Below are 26,489 nucleotides of genomic sequence, written 5' to 3' on the forward strand. Positions count from 1 at the left end.
AGCAGAAAATACTGCCTAACAAATTTCTTTGCTAAGCAAAAAATGAGTGGGCGGAGTTCCACCAATGGAAACTTAATGTAATTTTGGCTGGTAACCTGTTTCTGTTAATCATTACTTTTATTTGCTTATAGAAAGTTTTTGTGCTTACTGGCTTTATGAAATTTGCCCTGTGTCGATCCAATTTAATAAAGCTGTCTAGCATTTCTTTTTGCTAAGCAAAAAATGAGTGGGGCACCAGTTGCATCAATGCAAACTAAATGTAATTTTAGCTGGTAATTTTTCTGTGCTAATCAAGTTTCTGTGCTTACAGACTTTATGAAATTGGGCCATGTAAAGGGCTAGCCCCGCCCGCAATAAAATCACCGTACGACTGCTGCTCCACCCTTAGTTCATACTTTTGACCAATCACAGCCTTCACTCATAACATCACACCTTCTTCGGTGACTTCATCCTGCTCTGATTGGCCAATGCAAGTCATTATAAAACTCGTGTGTTGTTTGTGCGTGTGTGTGTGTGTACATAGGACGTCATGTACTGTACATAATTATGTCCATGTTGTACGGACGATACGATTGCGATATACGATGGGCGGCCGGGCGGCCGGGCGGCCGGCTACATACATGACGTATACGGATATGATGTACGGTGTAAAAATGGTAAAAAAAGTACGTGCGATCGACGAGACGACTGATTAAACCATAAACGCACCAGTATTGCATGCAGTAACCACCTTTTCGATACTGCTGGTAGTTCAGAGTTGGGAGTTGGAGAGAAAAGTATCAGCAGTAGACATTTTTACTTGTGCAAATAAAACAAAGTGTAACGTTTGAACAAACTAGTGCTATTTTTTGTTAGAGTCGAGTGTCGTACCCTCCGAAGCCTGCCTTTGCAGCGATCGTTACGTCGTAAGTGCGTTGCATTGTTTGGCTGGTTTAGAAAATGGAGACCTGTCCAAATCCGGAGGGAAAGTTAAAGAATGTCGATGTTTCCTCCGGAGAAAAACCAAGAGAACATTGGACCGGGCGACTTGATTTCATTCTTTCTTGCGTTGGGTTCGCCGTGGGGCTGGGTAACATTTGGAGGTTCCCGTATCTTTGTTACAAAAATGGTGGTGGTAAGTAAACTTGCCTCTCTTTCTCTCTTTGACTTAAATTAAAAAAAGTCTTTATGTTTGCCGGTAAAAGTCAGATGATTGCCAACAGTCAGTGTACGCTAGAATAACATTTTGTTTTATGCTATATTAAATAATAATAGTACTCACTTAACCAAAAAGTCAGTAATACCAATATTAAAGGCTTCCCCGTCTGCCCGTTTGTAAGTAAATTGACTGACAAGAGTCAAGAGAAGCGTTTTTAGCAACTTGCTCATTTACTGACCGCTGGCGCTCAAGGCTAGTCAAATACACAGTTGCACTACCTCTACCTGACAACAGACCAGTAGTACAGACTACAACAATATGAAATGCAATGGCATCTCTGATTTTTTAATTAAATAAACATTGGTTGAAAAGCGATAAGCTGGCAATAACAAAAAATACTTAAATATATTCTCTAGACTGGAGATTGGAAAACGATTAATACTAAATAATAGGGAGTGTGTGTTACACAAATATAAGCTATTTATATGATTATGAAGTAAAGTTTATGCTCTCTAGCAACTGAGTCTGATGAGTGCAGTGAAGTCCATTGATCTGCAAGTTGGCTTTTTAATTGAACCATTTGTACCCTCCACTTTCCTGTTTTCAAGGTATAATAATTGTGGCTTTTCTTTGAATTAGAAAAAAAAATAATGATGCCATTCAACTGATGCCCTAATTAACTTCATTTTTTTAATGAAAAGTAAGCAAACATACATTCAAACTTGATGGACATAGATATTTTTACACCACACACCCATCTTCAATGTCTTCAACTGGTCCCCATTTTGTTTGAGTTTTTCCTGTTTTTGAGGCAAACGAGAATGTATGGTTTCCCGGTGAATCCATATAAAAAATATATTTTTCATAGTGAAGAAACATCTGCAGTGACTGCAAGTGTTCTGTGAGACTTTGTGTATGACTCTATAGCCAGCAGTTGCCTTCATTTTATTCAAAATATTTGTTACAACATTTTAAAAATTACCATGGTAACTTGCCAAAAAATAAAAAATTTAATAGTTATCCACTTTCAGATCTGATTTTTTTATAGTTTTTTCTCTCTTTTCCTTTCTTAACATTTATTATAAAGCGTATGAATAAACAGTAATAATTGAATCACCAAGCCGATGTTTAAATTTTAATATTTACTAGACGTGTGTTGTTTGTAAATTACAAACAAAGGGTGTTCGGTGTGTTTTTATAATTTGGTTGTAACCCTTTCCCCGATCTGTTTGAGGCACTGTATACTCAGTACTTTTGCAAGTTTTTAATCTAGGGACAGTTTACATCGCACACAGAGAGGTAAAAGATTTGCCACGATTTCAGGGACATTTTGTAAACAGGACGTCCTATGATACATTCTGTAAAAACAGGGGGGAGGGTTCTGGGGGTGCTTCAATTACCCCCACCACCTCCCCGGTTGTGTCTGGACCCGAAAAACTCTCAAAGAGTCAAGACTATCTAGTACTCCTCTCTGAGCCTTTTACCTATTTTCTCTCCATTCCAATACATAGGAGCCTTTCTGATCCCATACTTCATATGTGCCATCGCCGGAGGAGTGCCATTGTTCCTACTTGAGGTCGCATTGGGCCAATTCATGGCTCTGGGTGGTATCAAGGCCTGGAATATTTGTCCAATCTTTAAAGGTTTGAACAGTTTCCAAAGATTCAATGCTATAATAATAATAATTGGGTCACATTTTGAGGAAAATAAACAAGATTGATGGGCTTGTAGTACAGCCTGTTGAAGTAGCTCAAAATATTTACTGGACCAGAAATTTGTATACAGATTTCCCCTAAAATAAGTCAATTGTCCACTGTCCATTGAGATCTGGGAGAAATTGATCTGGGAGAAATTAATACGGGAGAATGAACACGGTCAAAGGGAAATTCAACTTACTGCTTGCCCCTTAAACAACATGAACAGATTGCTGAAGCTTGCACATATGCCAGCTGAAGCTTGAACAAAACTGTACGGAAGTTCTTCAATTGTTAGAAATTCTACTGGAGGAAATAGAAATAGCTTGCAAACTGCTATGGTATCGTACAAAATGAGATCCTTTAGACATACACTGCAGAAACTGTGGTGTTAAATTTTCAACAGGTTTAAAAAAATTCTTTTGGAATTATATTCGGTGTTATATTGACACTAACAATATTGATACCTGTGCAAAAAAACAAAAATGGCTATGAAAGTTGGTGTAGTCTGTCAACAAAAAACACAACAGCACCATACTGATGTGAACTTGTTGAATCATACTCATATCAAAACATCTCATTGTAGGACTAGGTCTTTGAAAATACTTCCCAAATGCTGAATATGATGAAGAGGATTTTTTTTATTATTTTTTTAATCTTGCGAGTATTTAATGCATTCTTTAACCGGGAACATAACTCCCATCCAAAAACTGAACAATGTGGTTTTGCTTATCTCTGGTTCTCACAAGAACCAGTGTAATCAATACAAAATAAAGGCATAAATGGTAATCAAATCTGGCCTCTATACTGTTCCCCTTTATCTATATAGCCTTGCTCAAGGCAGTCGCATTATTCGCTCCGAAAAGACCCCGCTGTAAACCCACCCGTATACCCTGTGCATGGTGTGCGCGATCACACCGCATGACCCACCCGTATACACACTTTCACATTGTACGAATACTGTTCACACAAGTCATCGCACTCGTACCACTAACCGCATGCGGAGGCCGTCAGGCCGACAGCCTTGTCGGTTCTGTATCTTCTGGGTTTAATATGTTGTACTGAAAAAATTCCACTAGTGGAACAAATTGGGGGGGCTCTCGGATATGCTAGTATGCAGCTCATGAATATGTATATCTTTCGTCAGACCTATCAGACAACACAGGATGTGAGGCAAATGAATTATTCATTTTGACGTCCAATCACGCACTTCCCTTATCATGACCTTTGGACCCTATCATGCGTCCGTGGTGGTGGTGTGTGATAAACATGTCTCGCCTTTCGCGGGCATTATGGTAATGAGCTGACCGTGGGAACTCTTCGCTTATTATAGTAATGAGGTCAGTGGCTTCAACACAGACCCTACAAGGCTGTCGGCCTGACGGCCTCCGCATGCGGATAGTGTACGGGGGTATCGTGTCGTGCGATGTTACGCACAGTGAATACGGGTGGGTTTTTGTACAGCGGCGGTCTTTTTTCGGAGTGAATAATTTGACTGCCTTGAGCAAGGCTATTATCTATACTGTTTCCCTGGCCTAACTCCAGACAGCTGCTTATAAGCAAAGTATACTCAACAGATTTATGCTAAGCAAAAAGAAGAATAACAGCAGTCACAGATTGTGCATGTGAGGATGGGATTTACACTGACAATTCTTTTCTGCTAAGCAGAAAGGTTTGCTGCAGCTACTTTTTGTGCTAAGCAGAAAGGTTTGTTCTCGGCTACTTTTTGTGCTAAGCAGAAATGTTTGTTCTCGGCTACTTTTGTGCTTTTAAAGCAGCTCCATGAAATTGGGCCTTGGTCTGTCTTATGGCCTTGGTGCCCGTGAAAAGCTCGCCAATGATTTCAATATTTCAAATGGAAGTGCCCTTTGCAATGATGGACTCAAACCTGAAATTCTTGGCCTGGTTATTCATTCATTGTATTAATATATTAATTTTTTTTTTTAAACTGTATTAATATGTTGTGAATTTGTAGGCATTGGCTTCGCAACCACTGTCATCACCTTCTGGTTGAATCACTACTACATCATCATCATGGCCTGGGTTCTCTTCTACCTGTTTTCATCGTTTACTACTGAGCTACCATGGTCAACCTGTGATAACTCTTGGAACACTGAAAACTGCTCAGTAACATTCAATAATGTGAGTATGGTAAAATTGGAAATTTATACAACTCTGGTTTATAAAACCTCCTTACTGACCTTTGTATTATTAAATATTTGTTCAATGACCCAATTCATCAACATCATACACGCTTATCTGTAAACATCATTTCATGCTTATCTGTGGCCTCCGAAAATGGCAGGGCTGTATGCTTCTTTTTGGAAGGGCAAGGGGACCAAGGCATTTTCTTTTTGGTAAAGGGCACCTTATGTGGAAATTGCAAGTTTGTACTGGAGCATTTCAAGGGCACCAAGGCAATGACCAGGGGACACAGAGGCAATCGCCTTTGTTGCCTCCGTGAAGTATCAGGCCTGAAATGGTGGTGTGGGTGTGGAACAGTGGGTGTGGTTTTTGTTTTTAAATGTTTCTCTGTAAGCGCCATGGAACATTGCTTTTGACCGATTTGGCACAATGTAATTTTTTAAAACTATTTACTACACGTATTACATATACCTGACTGACTCCATGGCATGTTCATTTTGTGGTCTTTCTACTTTTCCTCGCCCCAAGGAATGTTTTTGCTGAAAGCTTATTTGTTAAAATACTGGAGTGCTGCATAAAGTGTTTACAAAACCTGTTGATATGGGTCAGGACCTTGACAGAATTAGGATGCTAGGGATCTCAGGGGTCGAAATTAAGTGTATTTCCATGGTAGTCAGCGGGGCTTGCGACCAATAATTTTTAGTAGCCCTGATTAGATTTTGGTAGCCCGAAAGACACATTATGTCACGCGTCACGGCTCAAACTTTACAATACACCAATAACATAGTTCTTTATTGTTTGTGATGATGATTTTTGCATTATTTTTCCACAAGCCGGTCGGGCTATCAAACTGGAAAAATCAGTAGCCCGGCTGGTAGTCCCGGGCAAGCGGGCTAGTGGCAATTTCGACCCCTGGATCTTCAAACTGTAGTTTATAAAGTAATATGTGCTTTAGAGACATATTAATTGAATTTCTCTTGGTTATTCCCTCCGTCCATTTTGCTTTACAGCAGTTGAGTTGCAGGAAATCATAATATGACCTGAATATGAAGCTAATTGCTATTTTGGTGTCTAAAAAGCTATATTATAAATAAATGAACAAATCCTGGCCTTAACTGTATTTTGGCATGTTTTGGTCTAGTAATCAAGCAAAGTAGGATACTTTTAAGTATTGCCTAGTCCTTCAGATGTCAAAGAATCCAAAAACATGAACAGGGTTCCCCCTGTGCGTCTGGTAGCAGTTGTTTAATGAATGACATAAACTACCTTTCTTTTTTCCTTTCTTTAAAGGCAGTGGACACTATTGGTAATTACTCAAAATAATTATTAGCATAAAACCTTACTTGGTAACGAGTAATGGGGAGAGATTGATAGTATAAAACACTCTGGAAAATGGCTCCCTCTAGTAACATAGTTTTCAAGAAAGAAGTAATTTTCAACGAATTTGATTTCGAGATCTTAAGTATAGAACTTGAAGTCTCGAAATCAAGCATCTGAAAGCACACAACTTTGTGTGACAAGGGTGTTTTTTGTTTCATTATTATCTCGCAACTTCGATGACCGATTGAGCTCAAATTTTCACAGGTTTGTTATTGTTGAGATACAAGAAGAAATAAGACTGGTCTTTGACAACTACCAATAGTGTCCAGCATCTTTAAGTAAACAATAACACAAAAAGAACTAGTAGATAGCAAAGCCTCAATTCTTACATCATCTCTTATTATTTCTGTTTCAGACAAACCTTACTTGCTTCAACATTAGCAGTTCAGTCATCAATTCATCATACAACGAGATCACCAATACCACCTGCTACAATGACACTCAGGTATCTGCTGTGGAAGAGTTCTTTGAGTAAGTTCAGAATGCACTGTAAAGCACATGTTCCTTTCACAATCTGGTTTTGCTGGAGAAATAGTTAATAGCCAAACAAAAGGTTAAAGGAATCGTTACTTCGACACTAGTCAGGATTAATTCAATTCCCAAGATGTATTGTGGCACAATGTTTGCCACAGACACATAAGACAAATTCACACTAAAAGGATTGAAGGATTGTGTCACTTATGTCTGATTGTGTTTCATAAGTAAATTATTTTGGCTTGACTAGCCTTGAACGACACAATTGGTTCACCAAACAGGTAGTTGCGACTATATTTGAAGTAGATGTGACGGCACGATTAATGGACTAGCCACCCAGGCTTTACTATTGATAAAGCATTGGAAAAATAACTTTTAAAAGATTGTACCATGAGCTGTAAGGGATTGTTATGAGTATTAGTTGCTCTTTCAAGACGAAGCTATGCATAAAGCGGATGATTGTCATGTAACAAGCCAAAAAGTAAACTTTAAACAAGTTCAACACTGAGGGTGCACTTGGGATCCCTACATTTGTATACTATGAGTATTATGAGTATAAGACAAATGAGACAAACTAGCGGGATGCGGGATGTCACTTTGGGCCAATTGCATATCCTGAAATTTTAACGACAAACGACACAATTTCTGACCGCGTTAATGTTCACGCTGCTCTAGGAACAAACCTCCATACATCCCTATATCGTACAAACTAAATAAAAATGATTAATTCGTCCTCACTCCTTAATTTTCTCTAACTTATTTCACTTTCAGAAAGCATGTCAAGTTATTTTAAGGGTTTGTTACGTCCAGTTTGGGTCAATAGACAAACTCCTAAAAAATGTACCCCATTCAGCCGCATGAGGTCTCTTTTGTTTATATTATCTCCAGTAACCAACCCGATGGGCCGATCGCTAAATTAGGCTACAAAATGGATTTGGCAAAATGTACATTCTGAGACCTGACCGACACACTGCTCTCACCAATTTTGTGAATGGACTTATTCAAAAGGAATCTTAATGTCGTTTTGCTTAATAACTTCGACCAAATGCAAAGTTCTTTTTACAGCTTCAAAACAGCCTTTGACGTACATGTATAAGTTTCACAAACTTCCACGATGGGGTAAGCTCTGAAACTGCAACACTATACCTCCATGAACAGACCGTATTCTAAAACGGTATTCATGTACTCATTTGAGTTTACTGGCAAAAGATAGTGTCCATAGTTTAAAAACAGCAAGATACGTTTTGCATCAATAGTGCAATTTATGGCGATTTTTGTTAAGTCCGAGGTCGCCACCCACTTTCAACCTAAAGTGGTCCCACGGCGACCTCCTTCACTCAAGCAACAGGTGGCCTGTCTCAAAACCAGACAACACACCACTTACAATACACTGACCAGAATGTAAGGCGAGGTTATTTTAGGCTCTTTGTGTAAGGCTCCCACCCCCAACCCCAAAATGTTATTAATTTTAAAGTTCCCTTAGACACCTTCCAACCTATAGCCGGCCCTACCCAATGTTTCCAAATTATAAAGCTTCCGTTTGATCCCATCCTTGTTCATCATGATAATTCTCATGCCGTTTGGAAGTGAATGCTTTTTTATAAATATTCTCCATTTAATCTTTTCAACAAATGAGTCACCTGTCAGAAGGATTTCTAGGAAGTCTGATAACAACGTCGACCAGTGGTTGACACATGGTCGCCTGCGAAACATCAATCTACGATACTTCATTCATTCAATGCAAAATGAATGAACCAATCCGGAGAACCATGCTTAGTACAACACGAAAGTAACCTGACCAAAAAGGGCGGATCGAATGGCGGGTGGGCGGGCAAGGGGCAATGAGTGAACCAATCCGGAGCACCATCTGCGAAACACTGTCCAATGAGTCGCCTGTCAGAAAGATTTCTAGGAAGTCTGGTAACAACATCGACCAGTGGTTGACGCACGGTCGCCGCCCAAACTTCCTCCAATCACATGACTTGTAAGTGCGAGTTTGGGTTCGGGTTTTGCAGACTTGCAACCCGAAGTCTGAAACCACACAAACGTATTGAATTCCACACACACAACTGTGTCGGTTTCCACAAGGATGCCATACCACTGGACCTTCTAATTTTCAATCCAAGATGGCGCAGGTTACGCTTTTAATGGTATAGATGGTTGAACCTTCAGGATGAAGGATCTTATACTCAGTTTAGCAACTGCATAGCACTGCTTCAGGCTCACCCTTGCAAATTTCAGCACCCACTTTTTGTTGGCAGCAATAATGTATCTTGCTGCTTTTGTGGCCTTGGTACATCCCAAAGTCATTATTTAGTAATAGACCTTATGCACATGACGTCATTTCAGTAGGGCGCACTCACCTGAGGTCAAAAGGAGGTTGTTCATTGGCCAATCTTGTGCGCCGCGCATACAAATCTGTGGGTTTCGATTGTTTCGTAACCGTTTTTCCGCTAAGACGGCCGCTTGATGACGTCAATGCAAGGACATGCATTTCTGTGATAACATGTATATCAGAGAGAACTCTTGAGAACATAAAACTGATCATATCTCATGATGCCGCTTTCGGAGTAAATACAATTTTTCAAAGAGTCAAGTTTTCAGTGTGACACTTGCAAACATGTAGCACTTGCTTCAGGCACACCCGGCAATGCTTAAAGACACTGGACACACTTGGTAATTGTCAAAGACCAGTCTTCTCACTTGGTGTATCTCAACACTTATATATATGCACTTAATAACAAACCTCTGAAAATTTGAACTTAATAGGTTGTCAAAGTTGCGAGATAATAATGAAGGAAAAAACACCCTTGTCACACAAAGTTTTGTGCTTTCAGATGCTTGATTTTGAGACCTCAAAAATCTTTTTCCCGAGTTCTCAAAATCAAATTCAAATACTTTAGTCGAAAATTTCTTCTTTTTTGAAAGCTCTGTTACTTCAGAGGGAGCAATTTCTCACAATGTTTGATATTATCAACAACTCTCCGGTGCTTGTTACCAAATAAGTTTTTATGCTAACAATTATTTTTGAGTAATTACCAATAGTGACCAGTGCCTTTAAGTTGTTTCCCTGGCAATATTAGTCAATAAGTTCTGACTTAGTAAACTACTTCCATTGGAGTTTCTCTCCCAAGTTTCTTTCATGTTCTTCTAGTTTACACTGTTTTCTTTAAGAATAGATAATTTGGTGTCAGATTGGTTCCTAAAATTACTTGTTCTGCAAAATAGGTTATTTATTGTATGTTTCATTCATTTCATCAGGCGGCGTGTTTTAGGAATTTCAAATGGCTTACATGAGGTGGGGACCATACGCTGGGAATTGGCGCTCTGTCTTCTCTTAGCTTGGGTTCTTGTCTACTTCTGTATTTGGAAGGGTGTGAAATCTACTGGCAAGGTGAGCACAATTTCCAATCAAAAGAGTTTTTAATTTGATAAAAAAGGTGTTCTTTGTATTTTCAAGAGAAATTTGAAACACAAATATCAGGTAAATTCAGAGGGGTTTATAATTTATCCTACATCTTAACTAGATATAACATTTCTTGGGTTTAAATTTGCGGGGCATAAATGTTAAATATATATGTTTTTTTTAAACACATCTCTTCCCTTTTTAAACTTTTCTCTTTTTCTCATGCTTTTCAAACATTGTGTATGTAGCTTTTTCGATAAGTGTTTGTAATTGTTTAATTGTGCTTTTATTTTTCAGTTTTTGTAAGCGCTGTGATATAGTTTTCTATGGGGAGCATTTCTAAATACCTGTTGCTGCTGCTGCTGCTGCTGCTGCTGCTGCTGCTGCTGCTGCTGCTGCTGCTGCTGCTGCTGCTGCTGCTGCTGCTGCTGCTGCTGCTGCTGCTGCTGCTGCTGCTGCTGCTGCTGCTGCTGCTGCTGCTGCTGCTGCTGCTGCTGCTGCTGCTGCTGCTGCTGCTGCTGCTGCTGCTGCTGCTGCTGCTGCTGCTGCTGCTGCTGCTGCTGCTGCTGCTGCTGCTGCTGCTGCTGCTGCTGCTGCTGCTGCTGCTGCTGCTGCTGCTGCTGCTGCTGCTGCTGCTGCTGCTGCTGCTGCTGCTGCTGCTGCTGCTGCTGCTGCTGCTGCTGCTGCTGCTGCTGCTGCTGCTGCTGCTGCTGCTGCTGCTGCTGCTGCTGCTGCTGCTGCTGCTGCTGCTGCTGCTGCTGCTGCTGCTGCTGCTGCTGCTGCTGCTGCTGCTGCTGCTGCTGCTGCTGCTGCTGCTGCTGCTGCTGCTGCTGCTGCTGCTGCTGCTGCTGCTGCTGCTGCTGCTGCTGCTGCTGCTGCTGCTGCTGCTGCTGCTGCTGCTGCTGCTGCTGCTGCTGCTGCTGCTGCTGCTGCTGCTGCTGCTGCTGCTGCTGCTGCTGCTGCTGCTGCTGCTGCTGCTGCTGCTGCTGCTGCTGCTGCTGCTGCTGCTGCTGCTGCTGCTGCTGCTGCTGCTGCTGCTGCTGCTGCTGCTGCTGCTGCTGCTGCTGCTGCTGCTGCTGCTGCTGCTGCTGCTGCTGCTGCTGCTGCTGCTGCTGCTGCTGCTGCTGCTGCTGCTGCTGCTGCTGCTGCTGCTGCTGCTGCTGCTGCTGCTGCTGCTGCTGCTGCTGCTGATGCTGCTGATGCTGCTGATGCTGCTGATGCTGCTGCTGCTGCTGCTGCTGCTGCTGCTGCTGCTGCTGCTGCTGCTGTTGTTGTTGTTGTTGTTGTTGTTTTAGTTTTAGTTTTAAGAGTGATTATTAAATGTGTTCCTTCCCTTTAACTCATGCTATCAATGAATGGATTTGCCTGGGTCTTATTTAAAATACAGGTAGTCTACTTCACAGCAACATTTCCCTATGTGGTGTTAACTATCCTGCTAGTTCGTGGAGTTACATTGGATGGAGCAGTCGATGGTATCATCTTTTACTTGGAGCCAAAATTGGAACGCCTCTTGGAAAGTCAGGTATTTCAATCAATCTTACGAGTTTAATAAAACAGTGGACTTACATAATTCTTCATGTATCATATGGGCTCCGGAGAATCTATGTGAAGTATTTAATGTTTAGAAACATGCACAAGATATGCTGCTTAAAGGCAGTGGACACTATTGGAAAATACTCAAAATAATTATTATCATAAAACCTTTCTTGATTACGAGTAATGGGGTTTGTTATTTTATGCATATGTTGAGATACACCAATGAAGACTAGTCTTTGACAATTACCAATAGTGTCCACAGTGTCTTTAAAGGCAGTGGACACTATTGGTAACTACTCAAAATAATGATTAGCACAAAACCTTTCTTGATTACAAGTAATGGGGAGAGGTTGACAGTCTTATTCTTATTCTTTATTTGGCCATTAAACAATAACAAGTACAAGCAGACAGTATGTAAAATAAATAATATAAAAATCAAAAGTAAAAACAAAGCAAGACAAACAGTAAGGGCACAGGAAACTACAAAACAACACTAATGTGATGGCCAGGATCAACAAAAGTATAACCAAACACTGTAGCTCGAAAGCCTGTTAATCCAGTCACACACACTATGTAATATACTCTCTTTGGAAAAAATTAAAATAATTAAAATAGATATAAATAATCTGTATACACAAAGCACAACTTAAAATAACAAAACCAAAAACAAACGCCAGAAATTAGAAAAGCAAAATAAATAAATAAATAAATAAATAAATAAATTGTGAATTAAAAAATATAAATAAAATGTATCAATAAATAAATTACTAAATAGTTAGACAGGTACATGTAAAAAGAAATAAAGCAATAAATAAATCAATATATGGATGGAAAACAAAGAATAGGTCAATAAATAAGTAAATAGACAAATTGATAATTAAAAAAAACACAAGCAACGTTAATCAAACTATTTCCTTTTCCAACATAAATACTAATATTACATCAATAAAAGGATGAATAAATATGAATAAAGCAATCAAAACAACCAAACAGAAAATAAACAAACAATAAGCAAATATTAACAAAAACCAAAAATTAGACAAGCAAATAAATAGTTAAATGAATAAAAAAAAAATATTGATATGTTATTTCTTTTTTACATGCACACCCATTCATTCATTAATCCACTCAATCATATTTTATAAAATATAACTAAATTGATGAACAAATAAACAAACAAACAAACAAACAAGTAAATGTAAAAAGAAATAAAGTCACAAATAATTCAAGGAATAGATGGATATATGGATAAATAGAAAAAAATAGGAAAATCAGTAAATGAATAAATAAACAAATAAATAAAATAACAACACTCGCAACGGAAATGTTAAAACAATCTCCTTATCCAACATAAATACATCAAAAATGAATTAATATATATGAAAAAATAAATCAATCAAACAATCAATCGATTATTAAATAAAGTAATAAATAAATAAACATTTAATAAACAAAACAAAAATATATTTAAACAAGATGAGAGAAAAACAAATGGGTCTAAAAACAGAACAAAAACAATATTAGGTTTGTTGGGATTGAAGGTCATAATAATAAGCAGATAGTTTGTTACAAAAAACATTCAAAGTTTCCAGAATAAGTGAGTCTTTTAAATATGAAGGCAAGTTGCTCCATAACCGAGGAAATGAATGAATCGGAGTGTACTTAAGAGCTTGAGTTCTGGCATAGTGATGACGAAATGTGGTCAAGTCTAAATGGCGGGGTTGATTTTAGTGTTTCACTTTATGGCATCACAGTCAATTAGTCAAACAAAGATTTAATGGTGAAAACAATTAAATGATGTGATGCTGTCTCCTGTAAAGGAAGGCTCATCCAGTTGAGTGACTTTAACCGTTCCTCATAAGGCATGTCACCTCGCCGTTGCTTCATGCTTGCCCTACGTTGTACCCCTTCTAACTTTGCTGATAATGTGGCAGTGTATGGGTACCAGGCTGGTTAACCTTACTGTATTACAAGATAGGCAGAACTAGCGCAGGTAAAGGCACCGAAGAGCATGTGAAGATGACCCCCCCCCCAGCAATCTGCCAAATGAAACCAAGAGTTTTGTTTGCTTTTGATACAATTGTATTGACATGATCGTTCCAGTTCAACTTGATGTTGACAGTTATCCCAAGGTATTTATAAGATGCCACAACACCAAGGGTACTACCTTGGAGTGTGTAATGAGGAAGATGCTCGTCGTTGGGAGTTCTGCAGCGAGACATATGCATCACTTTTGATTTGTCTTTGTTGATCCTCATACCATTTGCTATGCTCCATTGATTGAGCATAGAAAGGTCAGACTGTAAAGATTGTTAATCAGCTGGAGTTTTGATTGACCGGTAAATGAGGGTGTCATCAGCAAAAAGAAGAGAGGTTGCAGATATGTTTTTTGAGATGTCACTTATGAAAAGGTTGAAGAGAAGTGGACCGACTGAGGACACTTCCCTGAGGAACTCCAGATGCTACTGATGCCCAAGAAGAGACGCTTCCACGGTAGGTAACTCGCTGTTGTCGATTAGTGAGAAAGGACTTCAGCCAGTTCCATGTGGGGCCACAAATGTTAAAGTTACGAGCCAGCTTATTAAGAAGAATGTGGTGAGGCATGAGGACGAAAGCCTTGCTGAAGTCTAGTAAGATGATGTCAAGTCGAGGATGAGATTGTGTCTGGACCAGGTGCCTTGTGAGATGACAATGAAGATAGGGCCTTAGTCAACCATGCAAAGGTAACTGTAAATTCAGGCAGCTCAGGAATTAACAGGGAACATGACGGAGAGGTCTCTGTGCATGTTACAGCTGGAGAATGGACAGAGGTGAAAAAAGCATTGAAGGCTTGGGCTATTTCTTCCGGCTTATGGATGAGTTTACCGGCAGACTGAAAAGCAGCGGGGCAGCTGGACTTTCTTTGATCCTGAACAAAGCACCAGAAGCTTCTCTTGTCGGATGCAGCAAATAAGCGATTGACATAACTCCTTGTTTGTAGTTCAGCCAGGCAGATGGAGAGTTCACTCTTTTTGCTTTGATAAACATTATATGTTTTAATGAGATGATTTTTTTCAGTTCTGCTGTTACCTAAGGGGATGATTTGCGCTGACGTTTCAATCAGGGGATGCTCTCTCGGACGGCTGCATCTAGGATGTCATTAAATCCTTTCCAAGAGGCATTGGGGTCATCATCATCTAAGAAAGCAGATTATGGTGCAAGATGTAAAAGTTGCTGAAGATGTTCATAGTCAGCTGTCTTGTACTGAAGAAAAGAGCGAACAACATTTGGCTGTGGTGAACCTCGAGCTGCACTAAAAATGAAACATACTGCGTGATGATCGCTACTTACTGGGTTAGCAAAGGACTTGGTCAGTGAATTTCTCTAGACGATTGGTAAAGATAAGGTCGATTGTGGTTCCAACCAGGGAGGAATTGTTTGAAGGGCGAGTTACATCCTGAACCAACTGTTCGAGACCCATGGAGTCCGTTACTTCTAGTATAAAACATTGTGAGAAACAGCTCCCTCTGCAGTGACATAATTTTCGAGAAAGAAGTAATTTTCCACGAATTTGATTTCAAGACCTCGGGTTTAGAATTTGAGGTCTCGAAATAAGGCATCTGAAAGCACACAACTTCGTGTGACCATGGTGTGACAATTAAAGTTTTTTTCTTTCTTTGACAACCAATTGAGCTCACATTTTCACAGGTTTGTTATTTTATGCATATGGTGAGATACACCAACTGTGAAGACTAGTCTTTGACACTTACCAATAGTGTCCAGTGTCTTTAAAAGGGAAAGCATACATTTGATAATCACTCTTGAAGTTATTGGCAATAAAAAATTTTTCATTAGAAGCCGACAGCAGCTTTTGAGGTGGTCCTTCGGCTGCCGCTTCCTAAGTTGTATTGTAAACTTGGGTGTGATCCCTGGCTACATGACAGCCACTGGTTATTATGGCTTCTGACTGGCACCCGAACAAAGATATTGACTAAATAGCGAGACATAGCGTTAGATAGTCTAGTTTGTGAAGTAACGGGAAATTAATCTGAAAGTCGTTGGTTCAAATCCCACTCTTGTCAATTTTTCTTTCTTCAATCCCAAATTATTTCAGAAATTACCCAGTCATTTTCCCTTGTGGTTTATTTTAATCACGGTGTAAACAAAAAAAATATTGTTTTTATTCACCAGGTATGGATTGATGCAGGTACTCAGATATTCTTCTCCTATGCCATCGGTTTAGGATGCCTGACTGCACTTGGAAGCTACAACAACTTTAAGAATAACTGCTACAAGTAAGTGCAGTACAACACAAAAAAGTTTAGCTTTAAGTGACAGGTTTTCTTTTTCCCTGATTAATAATATGAAATCTTATATAGTGCAATTTCAAAGAATGATCATGATAGCACTTCAAATACTATATTCCCTGGTCACTGGGCCATACATTTAATAAACAAGTTTAGTTCCCTAGGGAGTATACAGCCTATGCTGCCAAAGTATGTAGCCCACTAAGCTAAATCAATCACAAGAACCATCTCTGCCCTCACAGACACACATTTACCCCTTGGTGATGAGAAGCATTTATAGTTTGCTCAATGACACAATTGGTGTCCCGACGTGGATTCGAACCCACACCCTGTTGACTCAGCAATCATTATACACAATGTAACCTTACATAAACCACAGAGTTATATAAAAACAACTAGAGTGCGCTTTGGCCTATATACGAGGCTCGGCATGTGGCCATTGTGTAAATTGACAAAACAGCATCACATAGCGTATATTTATCAATACACATTATGTGCATTTCAAATTCAGCGCACATACAAAGTTCATCTTACAAAAGGGGGCACGTGTCTCCTTTCGTACCCATAGCATTTGTGCACGCAGCATCACCACTGCGCCCTCTAGTTCTTTTATATAACTATATGAACATAACACACTTGTACTTTGTCTTTGTTTTAAAAAGGGATACCCTGATAGTTGTGACCATTAATAGTTTTACCAGTCTATACGGTGGGATCATTATCTTCTCAGTGCTGGGGTTTATGGCCAAGGAGCAGCAGATTGATATTGCAGATGTTGCTACCAAAGGTAAGTATTTAAAAGTAGGGTTATAGATTCGTTTTGGTCAACATTATCCTGATATATGGGCAAAATCATTCAGATAAAAATAAAAGTCTTATCTGATATTCGGCTGAATATACACATTGTCTACTTTCTAGGAAAACAGGTGTAACAGGCTCAAAAATCAAGTCGGGAAACAGCATTATGGTGTAGATGTATTATGTTTTATTTCCATTTTCCCCACATTGGAAACAGCGCGCAGCAAGTGCTCAGCGCTGTGTCTCCGGCCGCAGCATTTGCAAACTAACATCACACCTTGGGAGTAAAATCTTTTTTGGGAAAACAATTACCCAAACCATACTGAAGCGTATAGGATTTGAGGCATTGCATGGTGGGGTATCAATATATATTTGGTTTGCGGTAACACCATGTGTGTATCTACTTGCCAGGTAGAATTGTTCTTAGGAAACTGTCTTGCTTTATTCTACTGCCGCGGAGTAGATAATCGGAGGTTCGGGAGACTTCTCAGTTCTAAAAAGAACTGTCCTGCTTTATAACTATTACCAGGGCGGATGGTATAGAAATTAGACTGGACTACTACTTTAGCTTATAGGATCGTAATAACTGTACTGCTGCGGAGTCAGTTCGGAATTGGTCTCAACGTTTCGACTAGCTTGCTCTAGTCATCGTCAGGAGACTGAAGAGGTAAGAGAGGAGTGGGCTTATTTATAGGGGTTCAGTGGATCCACTGCAGGTCAATCAATGATCTGTGTGGTTGGCGGGCTCAGGGCTATTGTTAGGGTTGCCCATTGCCCATACTGAAGTGAACTTTCATTTTGACATAATCGTATTTTTATGATTACCTACTTGATATTTTGTTGATAATTTGTATCCCCCCATGTTTTAATTACAAAGGGGATGCTTTCTTTAAACTTTTTAAAATGTCCACATGTGTAAGGTGACTAAGGCAGTTTATGGCAAGTTTTCTTTGTACTTTGTAAATAGGCCCTACTTTCCTAAAACTTCATATTAAACGAGATGACTGCGTTGTGACTGTAAAAGATCTAACAAGTTTGTGTCCCCAATTTCTTTTTACAGGTCCTGGACTTGTGTTTATAGCCTACCCTAGAGCTGTATCCTTAATGCCTGCTGCTCCCCTCTGGTCTTGTATCTTCTTCTTCATGCTTCTACTAATGGGCCTCGATAGCCAGGTCAGTTCATGGAAAAGGAATGACTAGTGTTGGACCTTTTTTCCCACAGTGTGGACTATCTTTATCAGGTTGTCGGTATAAAATATTTTCTCGTATGCAACAACAAATGTCGAGGTTCATGTCCAGTGACGGACAATGCCACCACCCAGTTTGGGGCATTCAATGACATCGTTCCTTGCTGTCTGATCAGCATACAATTATACTACACCATTTTCCCCTCCAATCTCATTATTTTTACATTGGGTTGAATGGCAGAAAAGCAACGCGACCTTACACCATGTTTGAGGTCTGCTGGATGTTCTTGAGATTTCAAGAGTTCTCTGAGAATGGTTTATGTTTTCTTGCATTTGATCCCAGAGTTCTGGGATCAACTCTGGGATCACTGTGTCGAGCAAGGCAGAGGCTTGAATGCATTTATAGTTAACTTAATTTCCGAGTAAAAAAGGGCTCCAATTACTAAACGCACACAATCCCTTAAATATTAACAAAACTATTTAATGTTTAACGAGTAAAAGTTAACAAAACTATTCAATGTTTACAGACCACACTTTGGCCATGCCTAGGTTCTTACTTACCGTTAAACTTTGTTAACCTATAGTGAAGAAAGCAACTAATATAACAGTCCATATGTCTGACTTGTTTCTTCAATGTTGATTCCTATTAGTTTGTTGGTGTTGAGGGCTTCATTACCGCAGTGGTGGATTGTTTTCCAGTCTTACGTCGAGGCTATAACCGAGAGTTCTTCATCCTGGTTTCATGTGTTGTCTCGTATGGCTTCGGCCTCACCATGGTAACAAATGTAAGTTGGTTTTTAATCTCTCCTCTCTCTTTACTACTACAATCAGACGTTCCATGCCAAAGCCAGGCAAAACTAAAGACTGGGTTTATTTGTTCATTAAATATATGAGAATAACAGGAGCTTTTAAATTAATCCTTTAATTTTAGTCATAGATTGTTTTTTGAAAACACAATGCTAATTATCAAAAAAGGTGTATAATAGTAACATGTGAAAATTACAGGAGATTACAGTGTCTACTTGGAAAACATAGCTTGAAAAACTGTCACAGTGTTTTCACATGAACGTTGAAGCCATCCAGGTTTAGTGTGGTGACAGCAGGTACAGTACTCACCTGCATCTTTAGCCACAGCTTTTGTGAACGTACACAAACCCCAAGAAATCTAAGAAAATCTCAGATTCAAACATTTTGGGGAGACAAATTATCCAAACCATTCTACTTCAAAGGAAATCCTTTCTCAAAATAGTTTATGCAACCAGCAGCTGTAGTGCATTTCACCAAGTAAGTTTTTTTCCCAATATTTTTTGGGTATACATATATATTGGTTTGCGGTAACACCATGTGTGTATATCTACTTGCCAGGTAGAGTTGTTCTTAGGGAACTGTCTTGCTTTATAAAGTAGTTATCAATCTATAACCCTGTACATATTTTAGACAGTGGTTTAGTGTTTTGGTGTTTTTCTATTTAAAAAAAGTTTATGGGTAGACAACAATTTTGACATTTAATAGATGTTAAATTTGCATCGGGGTAAAGAATATTAATTTTTTTTTTTTTTTTTACCCATATACACCGATGTGTGATTTTTTTCACAGGACTCGGGGAAAGTACTGAGTATACAGTGCTACACACATCGGTGTATATGGGTGAAAAAAAACAAAAATTAATTTGGACATTCAAATGATTTTTTCATTTGATAATTGGTATAGTACCAAACTATAAGCAAAGTATGGTTTGACAAGAGCATCTTCTCAATTTAGTTATGACTTGAATATAAATTTTACCTCACTTTTTTTTTTTTAGGGAGGGATGTATGTGTTCCAGATTTATGATTACTTCTCAGCTAGTGGTATGGTATTGCTCTGCATGGCATTCTTTGAAACCCTCGTCATTGGATGGGTATACGGTAAGAATATTATCTTAAGACCTTCTTGTTCATTTCAGATACATTTATTTCATATCAACATCAATCAATACAGTGTGATAACATTGTTCAGAAAACATATAATAACTTGTACTATGGAAAACTTAATCCAGTTGTTAATGAACAATATATAGAAAATAGTTTGACATTAACATGTCGGAAAAAGAAGAAGCAAAAGCTTTTTTTCCCTCTTCCCTAAAGACAAGGACAATTTACACAAAACATACACTAACAAACAAAAGGGACATGGACATTATGCATGAGTGAGACTGGGCAACAGATAAATGATTTCTAAAAAATGTTGTGTATTAAAATAAAAGAGATATAGAATTAATAAGTAGTGTACAAATCAGTCAAAATCTTCTCAAGCTTTTTACGAATAGAACAAACACTGACTGACTGTTTAAGATCTGCATGAAGGCTATTCCAGTAAAGGACCCCTTTATGAAACACACTCTTATTCACACAGTACTACTGTGTTTCACAAAAAGATTCCCTTTGGCTAAACCACGGGTCTGATGAGTGTGGACTGCTGAAGCACTAGCTAAAAAGAAGCCTTGAAGTTTATGTGGCAACAAATTACGAGAGTGTTTAAACATAAAATTTTCTACATTAAGAGAATGAATATAAGATACTTTTAAGATACTTTCTGACGGTATGCTTCTCTTATTCAAACTTAAGGGGATAAAAACCGATATTTTTTTCCATAACCACATTCCTTTATAAAAGCAACTGATTATCAAATTTTACGCCATTTGCGTGTTAGATTTGAATAATGTCTGGTACAATGATACGCTTAGTTACAATGCACCGCTAACATTTGAATTCCTCAGACTAGTTGCTTTTGCGTAGCTACGTAAGAGACATTAAACACCCATACATAATTCTGAATGGATGTGTACAGCACAGTGATACCAAGGTTTGCTCATCCTGGAGGTTGCTATACAAAAGCTTGTCCTCAATCACGTGGCGTAGCAACTGTCTCCATACACCTCTCTTAATATTTATGCATGATGTCATAATTCTTACCCAAAATGAGGCTATGGGCGCACGTCCCCTATCACTTGCAGTGGCTGCGCCCATCGCCTCGTTTTGGATTAGCATTGTGACGTACCTCATGCACAAATATTAAGAAAGGCGTATAGTCTGAGGAATTCAAATGTAAGCGGTACATTGTAACTACGAGTGTCATTGCACCAGACATTATTCAAATTTTATCATGGAAATGGCTTATTGCTGTATATTATCTAAAGCTACTGTACTTCCACCAAAGTAATTTTCATTTCCATTAAAATTTACAACTGATTACCTTCCCTTTAATTTCTCAAGACAATTTGATTTGTGTTTCCTCATTAAGGTGGAGAGAGATTCTACCAGGACATTGAGAGGATGATTGGTTTCCGGCCATTCTTTTGGTTCAAATGGTGCTGGATGTTCTTTACTCCTGCCATTTCTTTGGTATGTACTTAATCTGTTCCATTTATTTATCTAGTTAATTAATCAATAATCTTGTTGCACAAAATCATGCACCTTCTGCAAATTCTGTAAACAGTGGGAAATTCAGTGTGTCTCCAACCTCTATGCAATAGAGATAATTCTTGATGAGATATTAGTACAATTACTTTTCTGCTGCTTTAAGCAGACAATTTCTCTTAAACAAATTCCTGCTTAGCAGAAAAGCAGTATACTAGTAAAAAAATGTTACACAGTATTTTGGTTGGTAACCTTACTCTGGTAGGTATAATGTGTTGTGCTTAGCTTATTTTTATGCTTAAGCAGCTCTATGAAATTAGTCCATGGGGTTATTTAAATAATAATGTCATTCTAATTGTCTTGACAAACTAACTGTGGTAACTATACTAAGCCTGTCGAATAATTATCTGGGAACTGAAAATATTGGGTTCAGATTTCTTTTACTTTGTGCTATCTGATTGGGATACTTTCACGAGGAAAGTGTATGTCCTTTTTTGCTATTCAGTTACTCCTTTGTACTGAGATTCTGTTACAGGTTTAAACCAAAAAAGCTTCTACGATGTCCTTGATAAATTTCTTTCTCAATGGTTTGTAGGCAATTTGGATATTCAGCGTGGTGACATGGGAGCCCTTGGAGTACAATGATTATACGTACCCCTTCTGGGGAGAAGCCATAGGCTGGTTCCTGGCACTCAGTTCCATGGTTTGCATACCTGGCTACTTTGTATACAGGTTGTTAACAGCAAGGGGAAGCTTAAAGGAGGTAGGTACTAGATTGTCTTAGCCACCTGTACAAGAATCTTTTGAAGCATAGAGCATGGGATAGTTTACAAATAATGAATGTCTATGAGTGCAATGGTGCAAATATTTTCATGCGTTGAAAGATGGAATGTTCTTTTCAACAAGAATATGTTTGAGCAGCCTCCTGGGCTTGAGCTTTAATTTAGGTATAAAATAAAATTTAATATTTTTTAAAAGGAAATGCTAAGCAGTGAGACTCAACGACCTTCCTTTTCCATTTCCATAGCGATGGCAGTTCTTGACAACACCAATCCTGACCAATCCCTATGTGGAAGAAGCGGTGAGAGTCGACTACTTAAGAGATACTAATACGAAATCGGCAGTGGAAATGACTAAGTACTACAAAGGAGACCATAGTCTGTAGATGCAGAATGATAATAAAAAATAACTTGGCTTTTATACAGCTTACATATCCCAGTTGCTAGATCAAGACCCTTAACAGACATACCTGAGACCATTCCTCAAGCTTACAACCCCAAAGCTGCCTAAAACAGTGCCAATGAACACAATGGTCTCAGCCCTCTCAGATTCCAACTTATACACATGTGTTAAGAGAAGAAATTATGGTTAAGTGCCTTTGAAATTAACCCACACTCTGGAAACTCGACCATCCCCTTACAAAACTAATCTATCAAATTCTATAAATAAAAACTATCGTAAATCCATACAATAATATATAGAAAAACTGTAGAACATCAATCTAAAATTTATATACAGTTTTACTTTCTATACAATTTCACTGCTTCACAATTTCTATAGAGATTTATAGAGCTCTATACTATATCAGAATGGCAATGTCAGAGTAAAGCAACTCTTTCTATGTTTATAGTGCAGAATAATAAGAATGGTGGCTTCTTATGTAGCGCTCAGGTCCTTCAAGCAGTGACACTTATGGCATTCAACATTATTACCCTTGTCACTGAGCCTTAAATCATTCCTTAAACCATCTCAGGGGAGTGTACAGCCTTTGTTGCCAAATATCTAGTGCACTAAGCTAATCAATCACAAGAACCATCTCTGCCCTCACAGGTACCCATTTACCCCTGGGTGGAGAGAAACTCATGGTTAAGTGTCTTGCTAAAGGACACAAGTGTCACGACCGGGATTCGAACCCACACTCTGCTGAACAGAAACACCAAAGCTTGAGTTCGGTGCTCTTAAAGGCACTGTACACGTTTTGTAATGTCAAAGACCGGTGTTCTCAGTTGGTGTATCCCATCATAAGCATAAAATAACAGACCTGTGAAAATTTGGGCTCAATTGGTCATCAAAGCTGCGAGAAAATGATGAAAGAAAAAACACCCTTGTTGGACGAATTTGTGTGCTTTCAGATAGGAATAAAAGACTTCTAGCTAGAAGTCTTTTATATATTTTAGTGAAAAATTACCCCTTTCTCAAAAACTAAGTTACTTCAGAGGGAGTCGTTTCCCACAATGTTTTATACTATCAACAGTACTCCAATTCTTGTTATCAAGTTAGTTTTTAGGTTAATATTTGTTTTGAGTAATTACCAAACGTGTACCTGGCACTGGACACTATTGGTAATTACTCAAATTAATTGTTAGCATAAAAACTTACTTGGTAACAAGCAATGGATAGCTGTTGATAGATAAAAACATTGTGAGAAACAGCTCCCTCTCAAGTACTAGTTTTCGAGAAAGACGTAGTTTTCCACTAAAATATTTGATTTGGATTGGATTTGGAGACCTCAAAATTAGATTTTGAGGTCCCGAAATCAAGCATCTGAAAGGACACAACTTCTTGTGACAAGAGTGTTTTTTTCTTCCATTGTTATCTCGCAACTTTGACAACCAATTGAGTTCAAATTTTCACACTTTGACAATTTCCAAAGGTGTCCAGTGTCTTTAATTGCTTGGCAATGACACCCCAATCAGTCTTGCCCAGTGGCCGAGGCCACCACTTTGGCCTATGTTATTAAACTAATTCTGGACAGATAAAATTCTGGCTCTACAGAGAATCAGTTCTCCTGATAGTTGTAGACTCGGGGGGGGGGGGGGGGGGGGGGATTACAAGATACACATTCACATGAATTTGTATTGTTTACAAACAAAATCACACCCAAGCCGATTCATCAACAATCAGGCATAAATCATTGTGTTGAAATGACTGCCAACATAAAAAACAAAAACATCTCTGTAAATGAAATAATTATTGTAATACCTCGCATAATAATGATTTTAGGTTTGTATTCAAATGATATTTTATCAGTTCTGTTGGCTGTTCTTGTGCAGTTTAATTGTTAATCAATTTTTGAATTTTTGTCTTTTATTTGGTATTTGTCTTTGTTTATTTTAGCTCTTAACTTTTCATTTTGAATAGCCTTATGGTACATACATGTAAGGTTTTATTGATCAATATTTACTTTAAAAACACTTATATTCATTATATTTTATTTTGTAAATTAGCACTGTCATACATTTTTTATAAAAAATATACATGTACATTTACATATCAATTTAATGGCACTTTATAATTACTATTGCTCTCACTGATCAATGTTAATGCATTTTAATCATATGTAAATTTGGTTCGTCAGCAGTTTGCAACTGCCATTCTATTTTCTTATCAAATAGTGTTTGTTTTTTCATTTTAGTAAAAATTGTCTTAAAGTCAGACAATGGCTGCAATTAAATTTTTATTGAAAAATTTAACGAGCAATTTCAATTCAATTCAATTTCAGTACAGTACAATTCAATTCTTTGTGGGTTTGAAGAAAATCAGACGGGAACCTTGGGTTGGACTCCCGATAACCCCCAAACATTCTAACGCCGATCTCTTGACCATTCAGATCACTGTAGGGGTGACCAATGGGTATATTTTAGGCACAATACAGGCTTGATAATCAATTCTTCTTGGAATGTGAGCATGCTCTGAACTATACAAAACAATCAGCTTTCGTTACACCACGGCAGCGCTAGAGTTTTTATCCCATCAATTTGAAGACAAGTGAATGCTATCAAAGTATCCTCCATCATGGTGGTAGAAGTGTGAAATAATTAACTAATCAGCCGGACAAACTAACTGTCATTTTCCAGAGGACTACTGTTACATACAGAGAAATGTTGCACCCCCTAAATATTGATATTAAATGTCCAGTAAATCATGATGTTTTTCCGACATTAATCTGCAACAAAATCTTTAGTTCATTAGTGCCATAATATGATTCTATAACAGTTTAAAGTGGATGCGGCTTATAGTTGAGTGTAACACATTCAGAGTTTTGTAGATCTTTTCAACAACGTTGAAGGAAAACAAAATTAGTAAATAAATTTGTTAGCAAAATATTTGTTACAGATAGGTGTTATGTAACAAATCGGAGCCAAGCAGCCAGGGATCATACCCAGGTTTACGACACAAACTGTGGAAGCATCAGGCAGGATTGGGACGAGACTTTTTAATATTAACTGACTGGGTAGTTTTTTTCCCAATATTAATTGGGTTTGAACAAAAGACAAATTCAATGGATGGAGCATACTGTCGGATCTATTTTGGATCCTAAATAAATACAGAACAGCTTTTTGGACCAGAAATTACTCCAAATGGCCCAAATCATCGGAATAGAGAAGCAAATAAAGTAATTTTACAATAATATTGAAAAAGTGATGACATTAAATATTATAAAGTGAAGAAATATACTACTTACGAAATCGGCAATGAAAACTAGCCGGAGTAGACTACGGAAAATACGGCAACCTTAACCAAAAGAAACCAGGAACAGAAATGACATAGAAATACCGGCACCCAGGTACCTGCGTACAGAAATAATGGTCTTGCCACACCCTAAACGAAATTCCTAAGATGCCAGCAGGCGATTGGCCATGGTCACTGAACTGTGACTTATGCATAAACTGATAAACGTAAGAGAAACGTTTAAAAATAAGCAACAGCATACATCACCGGTGGCTGGAGATGAAATTAGTAAACAAATTTTTTAGCAAAATATTAACAACATTGAAGCCACGCACCCATGGATCACACCTAGGTCCCTAGGGGGTCATGTGAAAACTGCTTTTTAGCAGCGACCCAACCATCGCCAGCGTGCAGGCTTCGGTGGGTAGGGTGTTGTAGGCTAGAAAAACAATGCTGATTCCTACCCCCCCCCCCCACCCCACCCCCAAGCAACAAAACGCGTAAAAAGCTACCATTGGCTGGGAGTTAAGCGCAGCGCGTGCAAGAGAGGGGCGGGCGCAAAGAGGCGGTCAATGAGGACGTCATGTGTGCGCGT

General features: G+C 38.6%; 1 protein-coding gene across 1 annotated transcript; it reads left to right on the forward strand.

Annotated features, from left to right (window-relative positions):
• The first annotated feature begins 675 nt into the window (after window positions 1-675).
• Window positions 676-24,261, forward strand: LOC139954287 (sodium- and chloride-dependent creatine transporter 1-like). The gene is made up of 14 exons (XM_071954022.1): window positions 676-1,114; window positions 2,650-2,781; window positions 4,808-4,974; window positions 6,713-6,828; window positions 10,093-10,225; window positions 11,625-11,759; window positions 15,944-16,047; window positions 16,722-16,846; window positions 17,918-18,030; window positions 18,695-18,829; window positions 19,849-19,951; window positions 21,327-21,427; window positions 22,038-22,205; window positions 22,470-24,261. Exons 1-14 carry the CDS (start codon window positions 940-942, stop codon window positions 22,605-22,607), a joined length of 1,845 nt encoding a protein of 614 aa, XP_071810123.1. The 5' UTR covers window positions 676-939; the 3' UTR covers window positions 22,608-24,261.
• The last annotated feature ends 2,228 nt before the right edge of the window (window positions 24,262-26,489 follow it).

The sequence above is a fragment of the Asterias amurensis genome, chromosome 2 (assembly GCF_032118995.1).
Source record: "Asterias amurensis chromosome 2, ASM3211899v1".
NCBI lineage: Eukaryota > Metazoa > Echinodermata > Asteroidea > Forcipulatida > Asteriidae > Asterias > Asterias amurensis.

Bases quoted from the DNA above. Each gene is read 5' to 3' on its own strand.
- LOC139954287 (XM_071954022.1), top strand. From the start codon at position 940: ATGGAGACCTGTCCAAATCCGGAGGGAAAGTTAAAGAATGTCGATGTT. The intron at 4,975-6,712 runs GTGAGTATGGTA...TTTCTGTTTCAG, and splicing joins GCTCAGTAACATTCAATAAT to ACAAACCTTACTTGCTTCAA. The intron at 19,952-21,326 runs GTAAGAATATTA...TTCCTCATTAAG, and splicing joins CGTCATTGGATGGGTATACG to GTGGAGAGAGATTCTACCAG.